The 15,000-nt window shown below is 35.4% G+C and overlaps 2 protein-coding genes across 3 annotated transcripts in view; both read left to right on the top strand.

Moving 5' to 3' along the window:
- The window catches only part of LOC144981155 (uncharacterized), a 34,278-nt gene extending 31,461 nt beyond the window's left edge, over positions 1–2,817 (top strand). Inside the window, exons 7-8 of the mRNA XM_078929308.1 lie at positions 75–125; positions 853–2,817. Coding sequence (XP_078785434.1) covers positions 75–125; positions 853–938 — 137 coding nt within the window. The 3' untranslated portion in view covers positions 939–2,817. The remainder of the gene's footprint in view (positions 1–74; positions 126–852) is intronic.
- An 8,553-nt stretch (positions 2,818–11,370) lies between these two features.
- LOC144981154 (uncharacterized) overlaps positions 11,371–15,000 on the top strand; it is a 60,527-nt gene continuing 56,897 nt past the window's right edge. Inside the window, exon 1 of one of the 2 annotated variants that reach the window (XM_078929305.1) lies at positions 11,371–11,435. The gene's annotated coding sequence lies outside the window, so the exon portion shown is untranslated. Of the gene's footprint in view, positions 11,436–11,464; positions 11,554–15,000 lie in introns of those variants that run through there. The other variant, XM_078929306.1, reaches the window with a different exon arrangement.

Genomic DNA, 15,000 nt, shown 5'->3' with positions numbered 1-15,000 from the left:
GAGGGTTAAAGCGCTATATAACTGTGTTAGTGTATTTTTTTTTTTAATCAAAAGTTCCATAATGTCATTTCCAGGGCTTCTGGTGGATATGTCTAGTGGCTACGCGTTCAACATATTTTGTGGAGGTGAGTCGTTTACTTCCTTTTTATTATTGCGTTTTCATTATACAAAATTCATCATGGAAATTGTTCATTTTATTCCCCCCCCCCCCCCACCCCCCCCCCCCCTCTTATGGAATATATAAGGAAAACCTTTTAAATATAGATTGAGAATGGTGACGACGATGACAATTATTATTATTATTATTATTATTTATTATTATTATTATTATTATTATTATTATTATTATTATTATTATTATTATTATTATTATTATTATTATATTATTATTATTATTATTTATTATTATTAATTATTATTATTATTATTATTATTATTATTATTATTATATTATTATTATTATTTATTTATTTTATATTATTATTATTATTATTATTATTATTATTATTATTATTATTATTATTATTATTTATTATTATATTATTATTATTATTATTATTATTATTATTATTATTATTATTATTATTATTATTATTAATTATTATTATTATTATTATTATTTATTATTATATTATTATTATTATTATTATTATTATTATTATTATTATTATTATTATTATTATTTATTATTATTATTATTAATATTATTATTATTATTATTATTGTTTTGATGATGATGATCATGATGATGATGACGACGACGACGACGACGACGATGATGATGACGATGATGATAATGATGATGACAATATTATATCACAAATTTCTTTTCTTTACAACCTCTCTTTCCAGGTCTCCTATTTATACTGGCGGGCCTTGTTGTGATGATTATACCATTAATAAAGAAGCACACATCATGTTCTGTCGTAGCCTACTGATTTATAGATAGTATGCGCTTGGCTAAGGAGTTCACAACATTGCCATCCGGAAGTACAACAGACCAATACACAAACCTTTGTGTAACCATGATCGCTTATAGTCAGGTTAATTCAGTTTAGTGAGAATTACTCATAAACGCGGACGGCAAAAAACCAATAACAAATACCTAAGTGACGTCAATTTCGAACTATCTATACATTAAAAGATTACTGGCCTATAGTGCTGGGCCAAAACTTCATAAAACTAAGGTTAAAAGAATATAAATATGTGTGACACACTACCTTAAAACAGCTATGTAGTCTTGTGGTATGACACTCGCTTTTTGATTGGAAGGTCCTGGGTTTGAGTTTCGCTAGGCGAACAGTTGAGTCCTTGGAAAAGGCTCTTTACTGATATTCTCTCACCGTACTCAGGTGTAAAGTGAGTGCCTGGCAGTTAACAGCGTTGTCTCTGTGGGGAAAAAATTGTAATACTATCGCCTAACAGACGCCATGTCTCGTTCTACGCGTAAGTGTTGCTGCTGGTCAGGGACTCATTTTTAAGCGCTAGGAGCACGTTTAGTTGACATTGCGCCATTTAAAAGCTCACGTTTTTTAAAGTTTAGGTTGGGAGTAAATCAGATGCCTAAATTGAATTTAACCCTCTCCTTACCAGCAATTTTCAGGATTTTCCCCAAAACTTCACACCCAACTAACACAAACATATATTTTTTATCACTCAAACTCAATAGCAGTAAGTTCTTGCGATAAAATTTTCTTTAGCAAAACATGCTCTACAACACACTGTTCATTTTCTTTAAATTTATGATGTACAAAGAGAAATTTGAATAAGAAAAATGTTGGTTGTATCGTAACGAATGTGACGATTTTCCTGTAGTTGGTAAGGAAAGGGTTAAGGGTAAATAATACCGTTTTGACGCGATGGCTTCTGTTTGTCTTGTAGTCAAATCTAGTTCAAACCAAAGGGTGTCACCTCAGAAATAGTATGGATATTTTAAGTGGACCACGCGACATAGACAGACGAAACTTTTACTTTTAATGTTTTGTAATGAGCAATAGGATTTGTCAATGATGTGTCGTCAGCATTTGATACAACTTAAAGTATGTGCTATTACAGACCCTAAAAGGGTTAATTGACAGGAATGAACTAAGTAAGAACTATCAGTTCTCTCTTGATTTATTTATGTATAAACATGAAAATTCCAGGAGTCACCAATATGTTACCCTATAGAAGCTAAGAAGCTCATAACATTACCATCCGGAAGAATAACTGACCAACACACAAAACTATGAAAACCTTGAACGTTTATAGTCTGGTTAATACAGTTTAGTGAGGATCACTCACAAACGCGAATGGTAAAATACAATAACAAAGGCTTGAGTGACGTCATCTTCATTCTATCTATATCAGCGACATAGGTAATCCTCAAGGGGATGGCTTGAGTCCTATACTCTATCAAAATCACGCGCTGAGAAAAAAAAATTAGAATAATCAGGAGTACACCAATAGATGACATTGAAGCTCATTGCCCAAAAGATGATACAAAGCAGACGGTATATATTTTTAAAGGATCGGATCAAACTGATGTCCTCAAAGCAGACGACCTCCCAAAATATACTACCAGCTAATGGTAATTATAACTGAGTTTACAACGCCGAGCATGACAGAAGACAAATGGAAATACATAATGATCGTTCTCTGCAGGCATATTATAAAGAGATTATACAATTATTATTCATTATCATGATAGTATGTACAATTAGTATTTATACAAGTCTCAATTCATTTTACAATATTTTTACATATATCCCTATTACAACTTATTATGTATAATATTATTATAAACCAAATCTATGTTAAATACACGATATGCGTCTTTTTGAGTTCTCTGTGTTTTGTTGCTTTATACTATTCTTGGGTCTAATGAGATACACTTTGTAGAGAGCTTTCCCAAGGTTACACTCCTCTTACTTCCCTATTTTATCCACTTCTCCACCTCCCCCTCAACGACCCTCCTCATCCTCCTCCCCCCCCCCCCCCTTACGTATCCTTATTCCTCCTCCCTCCCCCCAACCCCTTCTCTCTTCTCTACCTCTTCGTCATGATTCTCCTTGTTATCACCATGATCATCATGATTATAATCATCATCATCTTCATCATCATCATCATAATCATCATCATGATCATCATGATCATCATCATCATCATCATCATCATCATCATCATCACCATCATCATCATCATCATCATCATCATCATCATTTACACTGTATTACAATATGGAGATTTACAAATTTTGTAATACACAAAATCAAAGTTGTGAGACGTAGTAATGCATAGCATTCTTCTTCTTCTTCTTCTTCTTCTTCTTCTTCTTCTTCTTCTTCTTCTTCTTCTTCTCCTCCTCCTCCTCCTCCTCCTCCTCCTCCTCCTCCTCTCCTCCTCCTCCTCCTTCTTTTTCTTCTTCTTCTTCTTCTTCTTCTTCTTCTTCTTCTTCTTCTTCTTCTTCTTCCCCCCCCCCCCCCCCCCCCCCCTTGCTTCCATTCTAACGTTTTACCGCTCATTCCGACAACAAACAACTCCAGTGCCCTGTTCGTTCAAGAAGCGACATTGTCATTTTATTTGCAAACAGACCTAGAAATGAATTTCCGTTAATGTCGGGCAAACAAACCGCGTTCAAGGGGACAGCACTCCAAGAAATCGACAGCTAGCCAAACACCGTGTGATTGTTTTCATCACCAGTTAATTCCCCTGAATTTTGGAGCGTTGTGATAAAGGGATTAATCAAACTGCAGACAGCGAGACAGGAGGGAGATATGAGGAGGGAAGGGGAGGGGGAAGGAGGAAGGGGGGAGGAGGGGGGGGGGGGGTCTTGTGATCATTACATTTATTTAATTCTCCTGATATTTCCTTGTTGGTTTTACAGTCATAATCATTCAATATTCCTGTTTCATTGTTGATTGTTTTCTTTGATTAATTCAATAAATCCTTGATCCCCTCCTCGCCTCAATTCTTTGTTAAGACTCGGGCTCGCTCTGCTGCTGCGATAAAAAGGTTCTAACAGTAAATTATAGCTCCTGGTGGATCAGATGGCAACACACTCAATTTATACTCGAAAGGACCTGGGTCGAATCTGAGAATAGACACGCTTTAAAAAAAACAACTTTAACACACACACACACACACACACACACACACACACACACACAAATAATCCTATGGTTTTCACCGAGAATTAGAGGTCCGTGATGAACTGTGACCTTTTGTGCGGCTATGTGGTCCAGTGGAATGACACTCGCTTTCGGATCGGAAAGTTCTGGGTACGAGCCTCGCTCGGTGCACAGATGAGTCCTTGGAAAAGACTCTTTACTCACATTCTCTCACCGTACTCAGGTGTAAAATGAGTATACCTGGCCGGTAACAGCGTTGTCTCTGTCCGAAAAAATTGCAATATTAACGCCTAACAGGCGTCATGTTTCGTCCTACGTGTTAAGTGTTGCTGTTGGACAGGGACCCCTTGTAAAGCGCTTTGAGCACGTTCAGTGGTTATTGCACTTTATAAAATAATGATATAATAATTTGGAAGAACCAAGTGGATATTTAACCCTCTCCTTACCAGCCATTTTCAGGATTTTCCCCAAAACTTCACACCCAACTAACACAAAAATATATTTTTTATCACTCAAACACAATAGCAGTAAGTTCTTGCGATACAGAATTTCTTAAGCAAAACATGCTCCACAAAACACTGTTCATATTCTTTAAATGTTATGATGTACAAAAGAAATTTGAATAAGAAAAATGTTGGTTGCATCGTAACGAATGTGACGATTTCCTATAGTTGGTAACGAGAGGGTTAACATGACAGATAAAAAAAAAATTATAATTATAACTATCAATACTGAAAAAAAATCGATTCTTTGAATTCGTCAGAATATTGTAGGCAACAAAGCCATATATATATATAAAGTCATTATTGATGCCACGCGTTTCGGCATAATATCCACTTGTTCTGCCCGCCAGATCAAACAGTACGAACACAAAAATTAAGTGTAAGCTTTAACTGTATGGTCTGTTAGATGGCTTTAAGTGGTGATAACTAATCACTCAACTCGTGGTCAAAGAAAAAGAACAAAAAGTAGAATGACGTCAACTTCATTTATGACCCATCGTCTCAAAACGGTATTATGTCGGAACGAACCAGATGCTTAAAATCTGAATTAAATGTTAAACTGGTCAAAAATATAAATTGTTGGCATTAACACCCTAAAATATGGTATCCATTCTCCTCAATAAAACATACAAACTCAACACAAGTCTGATATTTCTGGCTATAAATTCAATTTTCAACATCTTAACCAACCAGACTTTATACCGTTTTGAGACGAAGGGTCACATTAATGCTATTTAAAAAAAAGAACTAAAGTAGTTCTATACTCATGCTTACATTTTAATATTAAACTGACTTAAGTTATTTGAAAAGGGGTTTTGGAACCAAAAATTATTCCGTGGTTTGAATATAACAATCTGATGACAACTTTTAAATTACAGAAAAACCAAGTGGATGAAGTTGTTAGAAATAAGTACAAAAACAAAAACAAAAACAAAACAACAACAAAGCAATAACAATAATATAATGGAATACTTAAATGTGACCCAATGTCTCAAAACGGTATTATGTCGGGATGGACCAGATTCTAAAAAGTCAAATTATAGTGAAACTAGTCAAAAATATGAATTATTGATATTTAGCACTTTAAAATAGGATATTCATTCTCCTCTATAAAGCATCCAAACTCAACTCAAGTCTGATATTTCTGGCTACAAATTCAATTCTCGGCAACTTAATCATCCCGACTTAAACCGTTTTGAGACGAGGGGTCACAAATAAAGGATTGGAACAGCAGGTGACCTGGTAAATGGGAATCGCTTGTAAGAAACAAGTCAGAAGTCCCTTGTTTTTTGTTTTGTTTTGTTTTGTTTCTATGCTTGTTTTTTTGTTTGTTTTTTTTTTGGTTTTTTTTTCGGCTATGTGGTCTAGTGGTGTGACACTTGCTTTCGGATCGGAAGGTCCTGGGCTCGAGCCTTGCTTGGCGCATAGTCGAATTCTTGGAAAAGGAAAAGGCTCTTTACTCACATTCTCCAACCGTAAAATGAGTGCCTGGTCGTTAACAGCGTTGTCTCTGTCGGAAAGATTGCCAAATCGCCTACCAGACGTCAGGGTTCATTCTATATATTGTATTATGTGTTGCTGTTAATCAGGGACCCTTTGTAAAGCGCTTTGAACACCTTTAGTGGATATTGCACTTTATAAAGTCTCAATTTTTTTTATTTAAAATGTGCCGGATTTGAATAATTAACATTTAATTTGTGGCTGAAAACACTGGTATGGAACTCATCGCCTACGCGGATAGGATATTTGTAAACAAAAGTATCCACTGCTGGGTGGACAGGTGGAGGCGGGTGTCAGGAAACAAAAAATCACGACTGCAAGCTCGGGATCGATCTTGGTTCTTTTGTGCGTGTACGTGAAGCGATTGCTCTACCAACTGAGCTGTCGGGGCCCCCATCAGATGCGGTCGAGTAGATCATGCATGATATTGTAGTTCATTCAATAGAAATAACTGTGTCTTGTACAAGTCTCTGTCCTTTCCGACAGATTTAGAGACCCAGCTACTCAACCAGTACGGCAAGTGAGCTTTGAGTTTTGAGCTTTTTAAAAAATATATAGCGCAATATCCACCAAATGTGCTCAAAGCGCTTTACAAGGGTTCCCTGGCCAACGGCAACACTTAACATGTAGGACGAGACATGACGCCTGTTAGGCGATATTACATTTTTTTTTTCGGACAAAGACAACACTGTAAACAGCCAGGTACTCATTTTACACCTAAATACAGTGAGATATTGTGAGTAAAGAGTCTTTTCCAGGGACTCAACTATGCGCCGAGCGAGGCTCGAACCCAGGAACTAAGACCACATAACCGGACATAACCCACATAACCCCCCCCCCCCCCCCCCCCGCCTCCCGCCGAGAATTCATTTCTTAGATAAATCTATTCTCGTAGTTTAACGGATGAAATATTCAAACCATTGGTCTATGGTAGGTGGTACTTTGTAAAACCACTAGAATCGATTATATTATTGTACTTATATTATGATATGTTTCGTCCGGTGTGCTCTTATTTGCAGGCCTGATGTCCCAATTACTTATGGGCTCATTGTTGTATCTAATGGGAATCTCTAAAAAAAAAAATAATTTAAAAATGACGCAAAATATTGTCCATTACCACAATGTTAAACTACGCCCCATAAAGTGAGCTTTGAGCTTTCTGGGCTTTTATATAGAGCAATATCCACTAAACGTGCTCAAAGCGCATTACAAGGGGTCCCTGTCCAACAGCAACATTTAACATTTAGGACAAGACATGACGCCTGTAAGGCGATATTACAATTTTTTCTTTCGGACGGAGACAACGCTGTAAATGGCCAGGTGCTCATTTTACACCTGAGTACGGTGAAAGTATGTGAGTAAAGAGCCTTCTCCAAGGACTCAACTATGCACCGAGCGAGGCTCGAATCCAGGACCTTCCGATTCCGAAAGCGAGTGTCATACCACTAGACCACATTATAGCCCCATAAGTGGGTCCGGATGTCAGACTTATTCTGCGTATATTATTATTATGTACACTTCGGTTTCGTCAATCAAGTGGCTTGTGTTGTTTCTGCAGTTGTCATAATGCCCAAGAACAATAACTCCAAAATGATCAAATATGATTGGAAGATACTCACAAATTAACAGGCTAAATGCCCACACCCGTTCAACATGTCGACAAAGCAAGGCGCGTGCGAGACGTATTGGCGGGCCAATCAGAACAAGCCGGCCGCGGATTCTATCGATCGATTGGCTGCGACGAGAAGACCAGAAGCACAACGATTCCTCCGCCCCCCTCTCTCCCTCTCACTCTCTCTCTCCCCCTCTCTCGTCGCGTTTTCAAAAACGTGTATTCATCCGCCAGATCGACGTTTATTGACTCGCCTGATTATGCCTCCGCGTCTCACAAGAGCCCGCGCGTTATTTAATTAATTAATAGGCACTCATCTGAGGGGGAGATTTCGGTGAGCGATGCGCGTGCTCAATGACTGCTCACACTCATCGCTGTGTGTTAAAAACACGTCTTAGTTCCAAGTTCAACACGGACCATGTCGTGTCGAGTTCGAGAGAAAACGCCCGCTTCGAGTTTGTTACAATACAGCAAGCAGAGAGTATTATTACTGCTTTTGAGAGCGAGCAGAAATTGGGATTGCTTTAGATTATATATATTTTTAAAAAAACAACTTGAGTTTTTATATAGATAGTTCGAAGATGGCATCACTCAGGTCTTTGTTATTGTTTTTTGCCATCCGCGTTTATGAGTAATGCTCACTGAACTGTATTAACCTGACTATAAACGTTCATGGATACACACAGTTCAGTGTGTTGGTCCGCTATACTTCCGGATGGCAATGTTATGAGCTTCTTCGCCAAGCGCATACTATCTATAGCGCAATATACACTACGTGCTCAAAGCTTTTTACAACTGGTCATCAACAACATTTAACATATAGGACGGGACATGACGCCTGTTAGGCGATATTACATTTTTTTAAATGGACAGACACAACGCTGTTAACGGTCAGGTACTCATTTTACACCTACGTACGGTGAGAGAATGCGAGTAAAGAGCATTTTCCAAGGACTCAACAACGCGCCGAGAGAGCGAGGCTCGAACCCAGGACCTTCCGATCCGAAAGCGAAAGACCACATAGTGACAAGAAAGTATTATTACTTCTTGTGAGAGCAAGTACACATTGGGAGTGTTTTGTTAAGTATATTGTAAAGCGCTTTGAGGCTTCGGCGTTTAGCGCTTTATAAGAACACTTTGTTGTTATTGTTGTTGTTTTTGATTGTTATTAACTCAACTATAGAAAATCAAAAATGGAACAAGAAACAACAAACAATGATAAGAATTAAAGGGGGAAAATAATTTGGGGGGGGGGGGGGGGGGAAGGGATGGGAATAAAAGACAAATATCAAGGTAAGGGGGAGTGGTGGGGTGGGGTGGGGGGAGAAAGAAGAGAAAATGACTAAGGAGTGCCCACCACCCAACCCAATAGTTCCAACGAGCAGTGAATGGGTAGCTGGATCAAATTCAAAAGGGGGTGGACATTACTTAACTGATAAATCGATGTCCTTTCCAAAAGGTAGCAAAAAAACCCAAAAAAAACCCCCAAAAAATGGTCGCTACAAGTTTCAGATTTCAAACCTTTTATTTTAAAAAATAACTTACACATTTTTTTCTAATATCTTGTGCGTTGTTCAATGTATGGCAACTGCCTTTATCTTTTTTTTATTTCTGAGTTGAGCTGATACAGAAAAGGGAATTGAGGAGCAGCGTGGCTCAGCTGTACGGTCTTTGCTTTGTACCCGGAATTTACCGATTTCAATCTCCCCACCGCTGCTCCGTGTGGCCTTGAGCAAGTCACCTCAAACTAGGTCACTTTGCGGCGCTGCTCTGCGGCCGACGCCTGGGTTATTCCAGTTTTCCATTGAGGATGCATAAAGGGAATTTTATTTATTTATTTATTTATTTATTTATTTATTTATTTATTTATTTATTTATTTATTTATTTATTTATCAGTTTATTTTTAAACTTACGAAACCACAGGAGTGAGACTGTTTACACTTTGTCGATCAGTTTAATCCATCGAAAATCAGAGTAATCGTATGCCCACCAAATTGAAAAAAAATGTTTTGCCAGAGTATGACAAAAACCTAGGTGCACATATTTGCAGAACTAATAACCGGACGCAATTATGGGCTTGATTTAATATTGTTGTTATAGGGTATAATCTATCTATCTATCTATCTATCTATCTATCTATCTATCTATCTATCTATCTATCTATCTATCTATCTATCTATCTATCTATCTATCTATCTATCTATCTATCTATCTAAATATCTATCTATCTATCCATATATCCATCCATCCATCTATCTATCTATCTATCTATCTATCTATCTATCTATCTATCTATCTATCTATCTATCTATCTATCTAAATATCTATCTATCTATCTATCTATCTATCTTCTATCTATCTATCTATCTATCTATCTATCTATCTAATATCTATCTATCTATCTATCTATCTATCTATCTATCTATCTATCTATCTATCTATCTATTTATCTATCTATTTATCTATCTATCTATCAACCTATCTAGCCCTTTTACACTTTCATTTCAACGAAGACAACGCTGTCATGGGCCTGGTTACAATAGATAGTATGCGCTTGGCTAAGAAGCTCACAACATTGCCATCCGGAAGTAATACGGACCAACACACAAAACTATGTGTAACCATGAACTTTTATAGTCTAGTTAATGCAGTTTAGTGAGAATCACTCACAAACGCGGATGGCAAAATATAATAACAAAGGTTTGAGTGACGTCATCTTCGTTCTATCTATATCCCCTGAGTACGATGAGAGTCTGTGAATAAAGAGCCTTTTTTGCGCGGCTCACAACGGTACTCGAACCTGAGACCCACAGATCAGAAACCAAGGGTCTTACTTCAAGATCACACATCGCTCAAACGATAATAATCTTGTTTTTTTTATGTTAAGAAATCTAATTTTTTTCACCAAATTTATTGAGTAGTGATAGCAATTCGAGACTTGTACCAGTAAACCTATAGACGGAACGAAATTGACGTCACTCAGCTCTTTGTTATTTTTTTTTTTCAGCCATCCATTTTTATCACTTATTGTTCTCACTTATTGTATCAATCAGACTATAAACGTTTACGGTTACACATAGTTTTGTGTATTTGTACGTTACATCTGGCTGGCTGATGTTGTGAGTATTTTCATTTAACTGTCTCCTTACCAGCAATTATTGGGATTTTCCGCAAAAACTACACACCCAACATATATAAAAATCGATTTTTTTAAATCACTGAAACACAATAGCAGTAAAGTTCTTGCGTTACAGAATTTCTTTAGCAAAACATGCTCTACAACACACTGTTCATTTTCTTTAAACATTTTATGATGTACAAAAGAAATTTGATTAAGACAAATGTTAGTTGTATCGTAACGAATGTGACGATTTTCCTATAGTTGATAAGGAGAGAGTTAACGCACAGCGTCAATAACTGCGGTTTTGGCGAAATCGGTCAAATAACTTGCGAGGTTAGACTAAAACCGAACCCCGCCATCAAAGAGCTATTGTGTATTATGATACCGACCAATGACGACCCGGCAACACTCTGCCATCTTGTTCTTTGATGTCCGCGGAACGTGCCGCCCGGTGCCGTTGACTTCTGGCACTGAGTAACCAAGTTGAGCTAACAACAAACTACGCTCACCATCGTGTTTTCGTCACACTCACAAGGCGAGGAATGTCGTGGAAGGAGTACTCACCACGCGCGCACACGTAACTTGAACTGTAAATGTGATGTAAACGATTCTGTAGGAGGGAGTAAGAAAGAGGAGGCGGTTGAGGAGGAGCAGGAGGAGGATATAAAGAAAAAGAAGGAGGAGGAGGAGGAGGAGGAGGAGGAGGAGTAAGAAGAAAAGAGATCAGATTTATGTTCAACACAGTGCTTATTATGTCGTCCATTTATGAACCTGTGCTAGAGAATGCTGTGCTCAAAGTTTATACTACAATTCTGATGTTTTGTTAAAAGGAGAATATTGGATAAGATAAGAGAATATAAGAAATATTGAGTCCTAGTTTATTTATCCGTTTCTTAAATAATATAATATATAAAGAACGGTACTCATTTCATTCAAGGTGGAAAATGAAAACAGGGCTTTTAGTACGGGTATATGCATTAAAATGGTGAATAACATTATTATAACATCACGATCTATCTGTCTATCTATATATCTATCTATCTATCTATCTATCTATCTATCTATCTATCTATCTATCTATCTATCTATCTATCTATCTATCTATCTATCTATCTATCTATCTATCTATTTATCTGTCTGTCTATCTATCTTTCAATTTATCTATCTATCAATTTATCTATCTATTTATCTATTTTATAAGTCAACCAATCTATCTATCTATCTATCTATCTATCTATCTATCTATCTATCTATCTATCTATCTATCTATCTATATATCTATCTATCCATCTATCTATCTATCTATCTATCTATCTATTATCAATCATCATCATCAAACATCAATCTATCTATATCTACTATTCTATCTATCTATCTATCTATCTATCTATCTATCTATCTATCTATCTATCTATCTATCTATCTATCTTATCTATCTTTCTATCTTCTATCTATTATCTAATCTATTATCTGTCTATCTATTATCTCTCATTATCTATCATTTCTATCTATCTATTTTATCATCTATCTATGCTATCTATTTATCTATCTATCATCATCTATCTCTATCTGTCTATTATATCTATCTATCTATTATCTAATCTATCTATCTATCTATCTATCTGTCTATCTATTTAATCTATCTATCTATCTATCTATCTATCTATCTATCTATCTATCTATCTATGATCTATCTATCTATCTGTCTATCTATCTATCTGTTTATCTATCTATCTGTCTATCTATATCTTCTATCTATCTACACTGTTAATATGGGTCTTTTCATCTTACTCTATCCTCTCTCTCTCTCTCTCTCTCTCCTCTCCCTCTTCCCCCCCCCCTCTCTCTCTATATCTATCTATTTCGCTCTCTACCTTCTACTCATTTGTATTATGATCACTCTCGCTCTCCTCCCCCTTCACTCTCTCTCTCTCCTCTCTCTCTCTCTCTCTCTTCTCTCTCTCTCTCTCTCCCGCTTTTTATCCCTCTATCTCATTTCATTTTGTGTTTCCTCTCGCTCCTCTCTCTCTCTCTCTCTCTCTCTCTCCCTCTCTCTCTCTCTCTCTCTCTCTCTCTCTCTCTCTCCCCTCTCTCTCTCTCTCTTATCATAATCAAAACCTGTTATATCTTTACGCTCGTTAATGTTACCTACCTGATGTGTTGTAATTAAAATCTTTATATTTAGGGGCCAGCTTAAACTTGAAGTCAAATTCGTATAGAAGGAACGAAATTGACGTCATCTTGCTCTTTGTCCTTGTTTTTGGACAGCAATTTTAAGGTTAGAAAATTCACATGACTATTCTTCAGTTCTGAATGGATTCCATTACATTAAGAAATATTCTTTTGAAATATTGGAGTAATAATAATAATGATAATAATAATAATAATAATAATAATAATATTATAATAATAATGAATAATAATAAATATTCTTGATAATGATATAATAATATAATAATAAATAATAATAATAATAATAATAATAATTTTTTTTTAATAGTAAGTAATAATAATAATAATACCCAATAATTAATTAATAATAGTAATAACTAATAATAATTATCTAATAAAATAATATATAATAATAATAATAATAATAAAAATAATAAAAAATTTAATTTAATAATAGTAAAAATAATAATAATATAAAAATAAAAATAATAATAAAAAATAATATAAATTTTAAAAATTTAATAAAAAGGTATTTTTTTTTTAATATTAGGGCCTTACCCCTTTATATCAACAAGCTCAAAGCGCTTAACAGTCGCGGGGTTACTTTCACTCGAAACACACAGCCATTCAAACAATAGATAATCTAAACTTGAACTGTGAAAATCGGTTACAACTTTGATTTTTAAATTTATTTTTTTTGGTGCGGCTATGTGGTCTAGTTGTTTGACACTACTCGCCTTCTGATCGGAATGTCCTGGGTTCGAGTCCCGCTCTGAGCGGTGAATAGTTGAGTTCTTGATGAAGACTCTTATTACTCAAATTCTCTCTGGCCGTTAACGGCGTATTTAATTTATTCTCTATCGGAAAAAAAAATGTAATATTTTTATCGACTAACAGGCGTCATGTCGCGTTTTACACGTTTAGTGTTGCTGTTTGCTAGGGACATCTTTGGAGATAAGACAGTAGATGACAAGATTTAAGATTCAAAACGTTTATTTTAGGCAATTGTCAATATAACTCATACATGAATATATTTTCAACAACAAAATAAGTTTAAAAATCAATAATAAAAGCAAGGCAAAAAATAATAATAATAAAATTTTTATAATAATAAAAAAAAATAAAAAATAATTTTAAAAAATTTAAAAATAATTAATAATATAATAATAATAATAAATAATAATAACAGGAATAATCAAATAAAAATATTTGGGGATGGCCCGGTTGTCTTCTTTACTCACTTTAATCCTAGAGATGTTTGCTATTTTCAAACATTTGGGAAAAAAATGTCTTAGGGAAAAGAGCCAAATGTACATAGATAGTTTTATTCAACTATCTACCATTAACATGTAAAAATTAAATTTTTTGTTACACGGCTATAATTTGTCTCAGCAGAATGTAATAAATAGGAAAGGGGTTAAAAGTAAACCCGGTATCTACGGATATAGTCGGTGTTAGGGTTGAGTGAGTTAAAATCGTCAAATTCATTCAGCTGGAAAAGAGAAATCCTAAAATACCATTTTCATTTTTAAAAATTACAATTTTGGTGTAAATTTTTGGGGTCACCGATTTTATGGATTTTTACAAATCTCTTGTGCGGCTGTGCAGTCTAGTGATGTGTCACTCACCTTGGAACTGGAAGGTCCAGGGTTCGAGTCCCGTTCATAGTTGAGTCCTTAGAAAAGGCTCTTTCCCTAAATTCTATCTCTATACTCAGTTGTAAAATGTGTATCTGATCGTTTACAGACAGCAATATCTCTTCTTCGGGAGAAAAAAAATGTATTATCGCCAAACAGGCTTCATGTCTTGTCCAACATATAAAGTGGAGCTACTGGCTACTAGAGACCCTTTGTAAAAAAAAAAAACTCATTGAGCACGTTTAGTGGATATTGATTGCACTATATAAATGTTTCCTTTTTAAAAATCGATTGATATTTGAATTAATTATTGTTTTTTTTTTATGGCCAAAATAAAAACAAACA

This window comes from Berghia stephanieae, chromosome 10 (genome assembly GCF_034508935.2).
Source record: "Berghia stephanieae isolate SIO BIC M18660-M18661 chromosome 10, UCSD_Bste_1.3, whole genome shotgun sequence".
NCBI lineage: Eukaryota > Metazoa > Mollusca > Gastropoda > Nudibranchia > Aeolidiidae > Berghia > Berghia stephanieae.
Note: the sequence above shows the minus strand (reverse complement) of the source record. Positions and strands in the feature narration are given on the sequence as shown.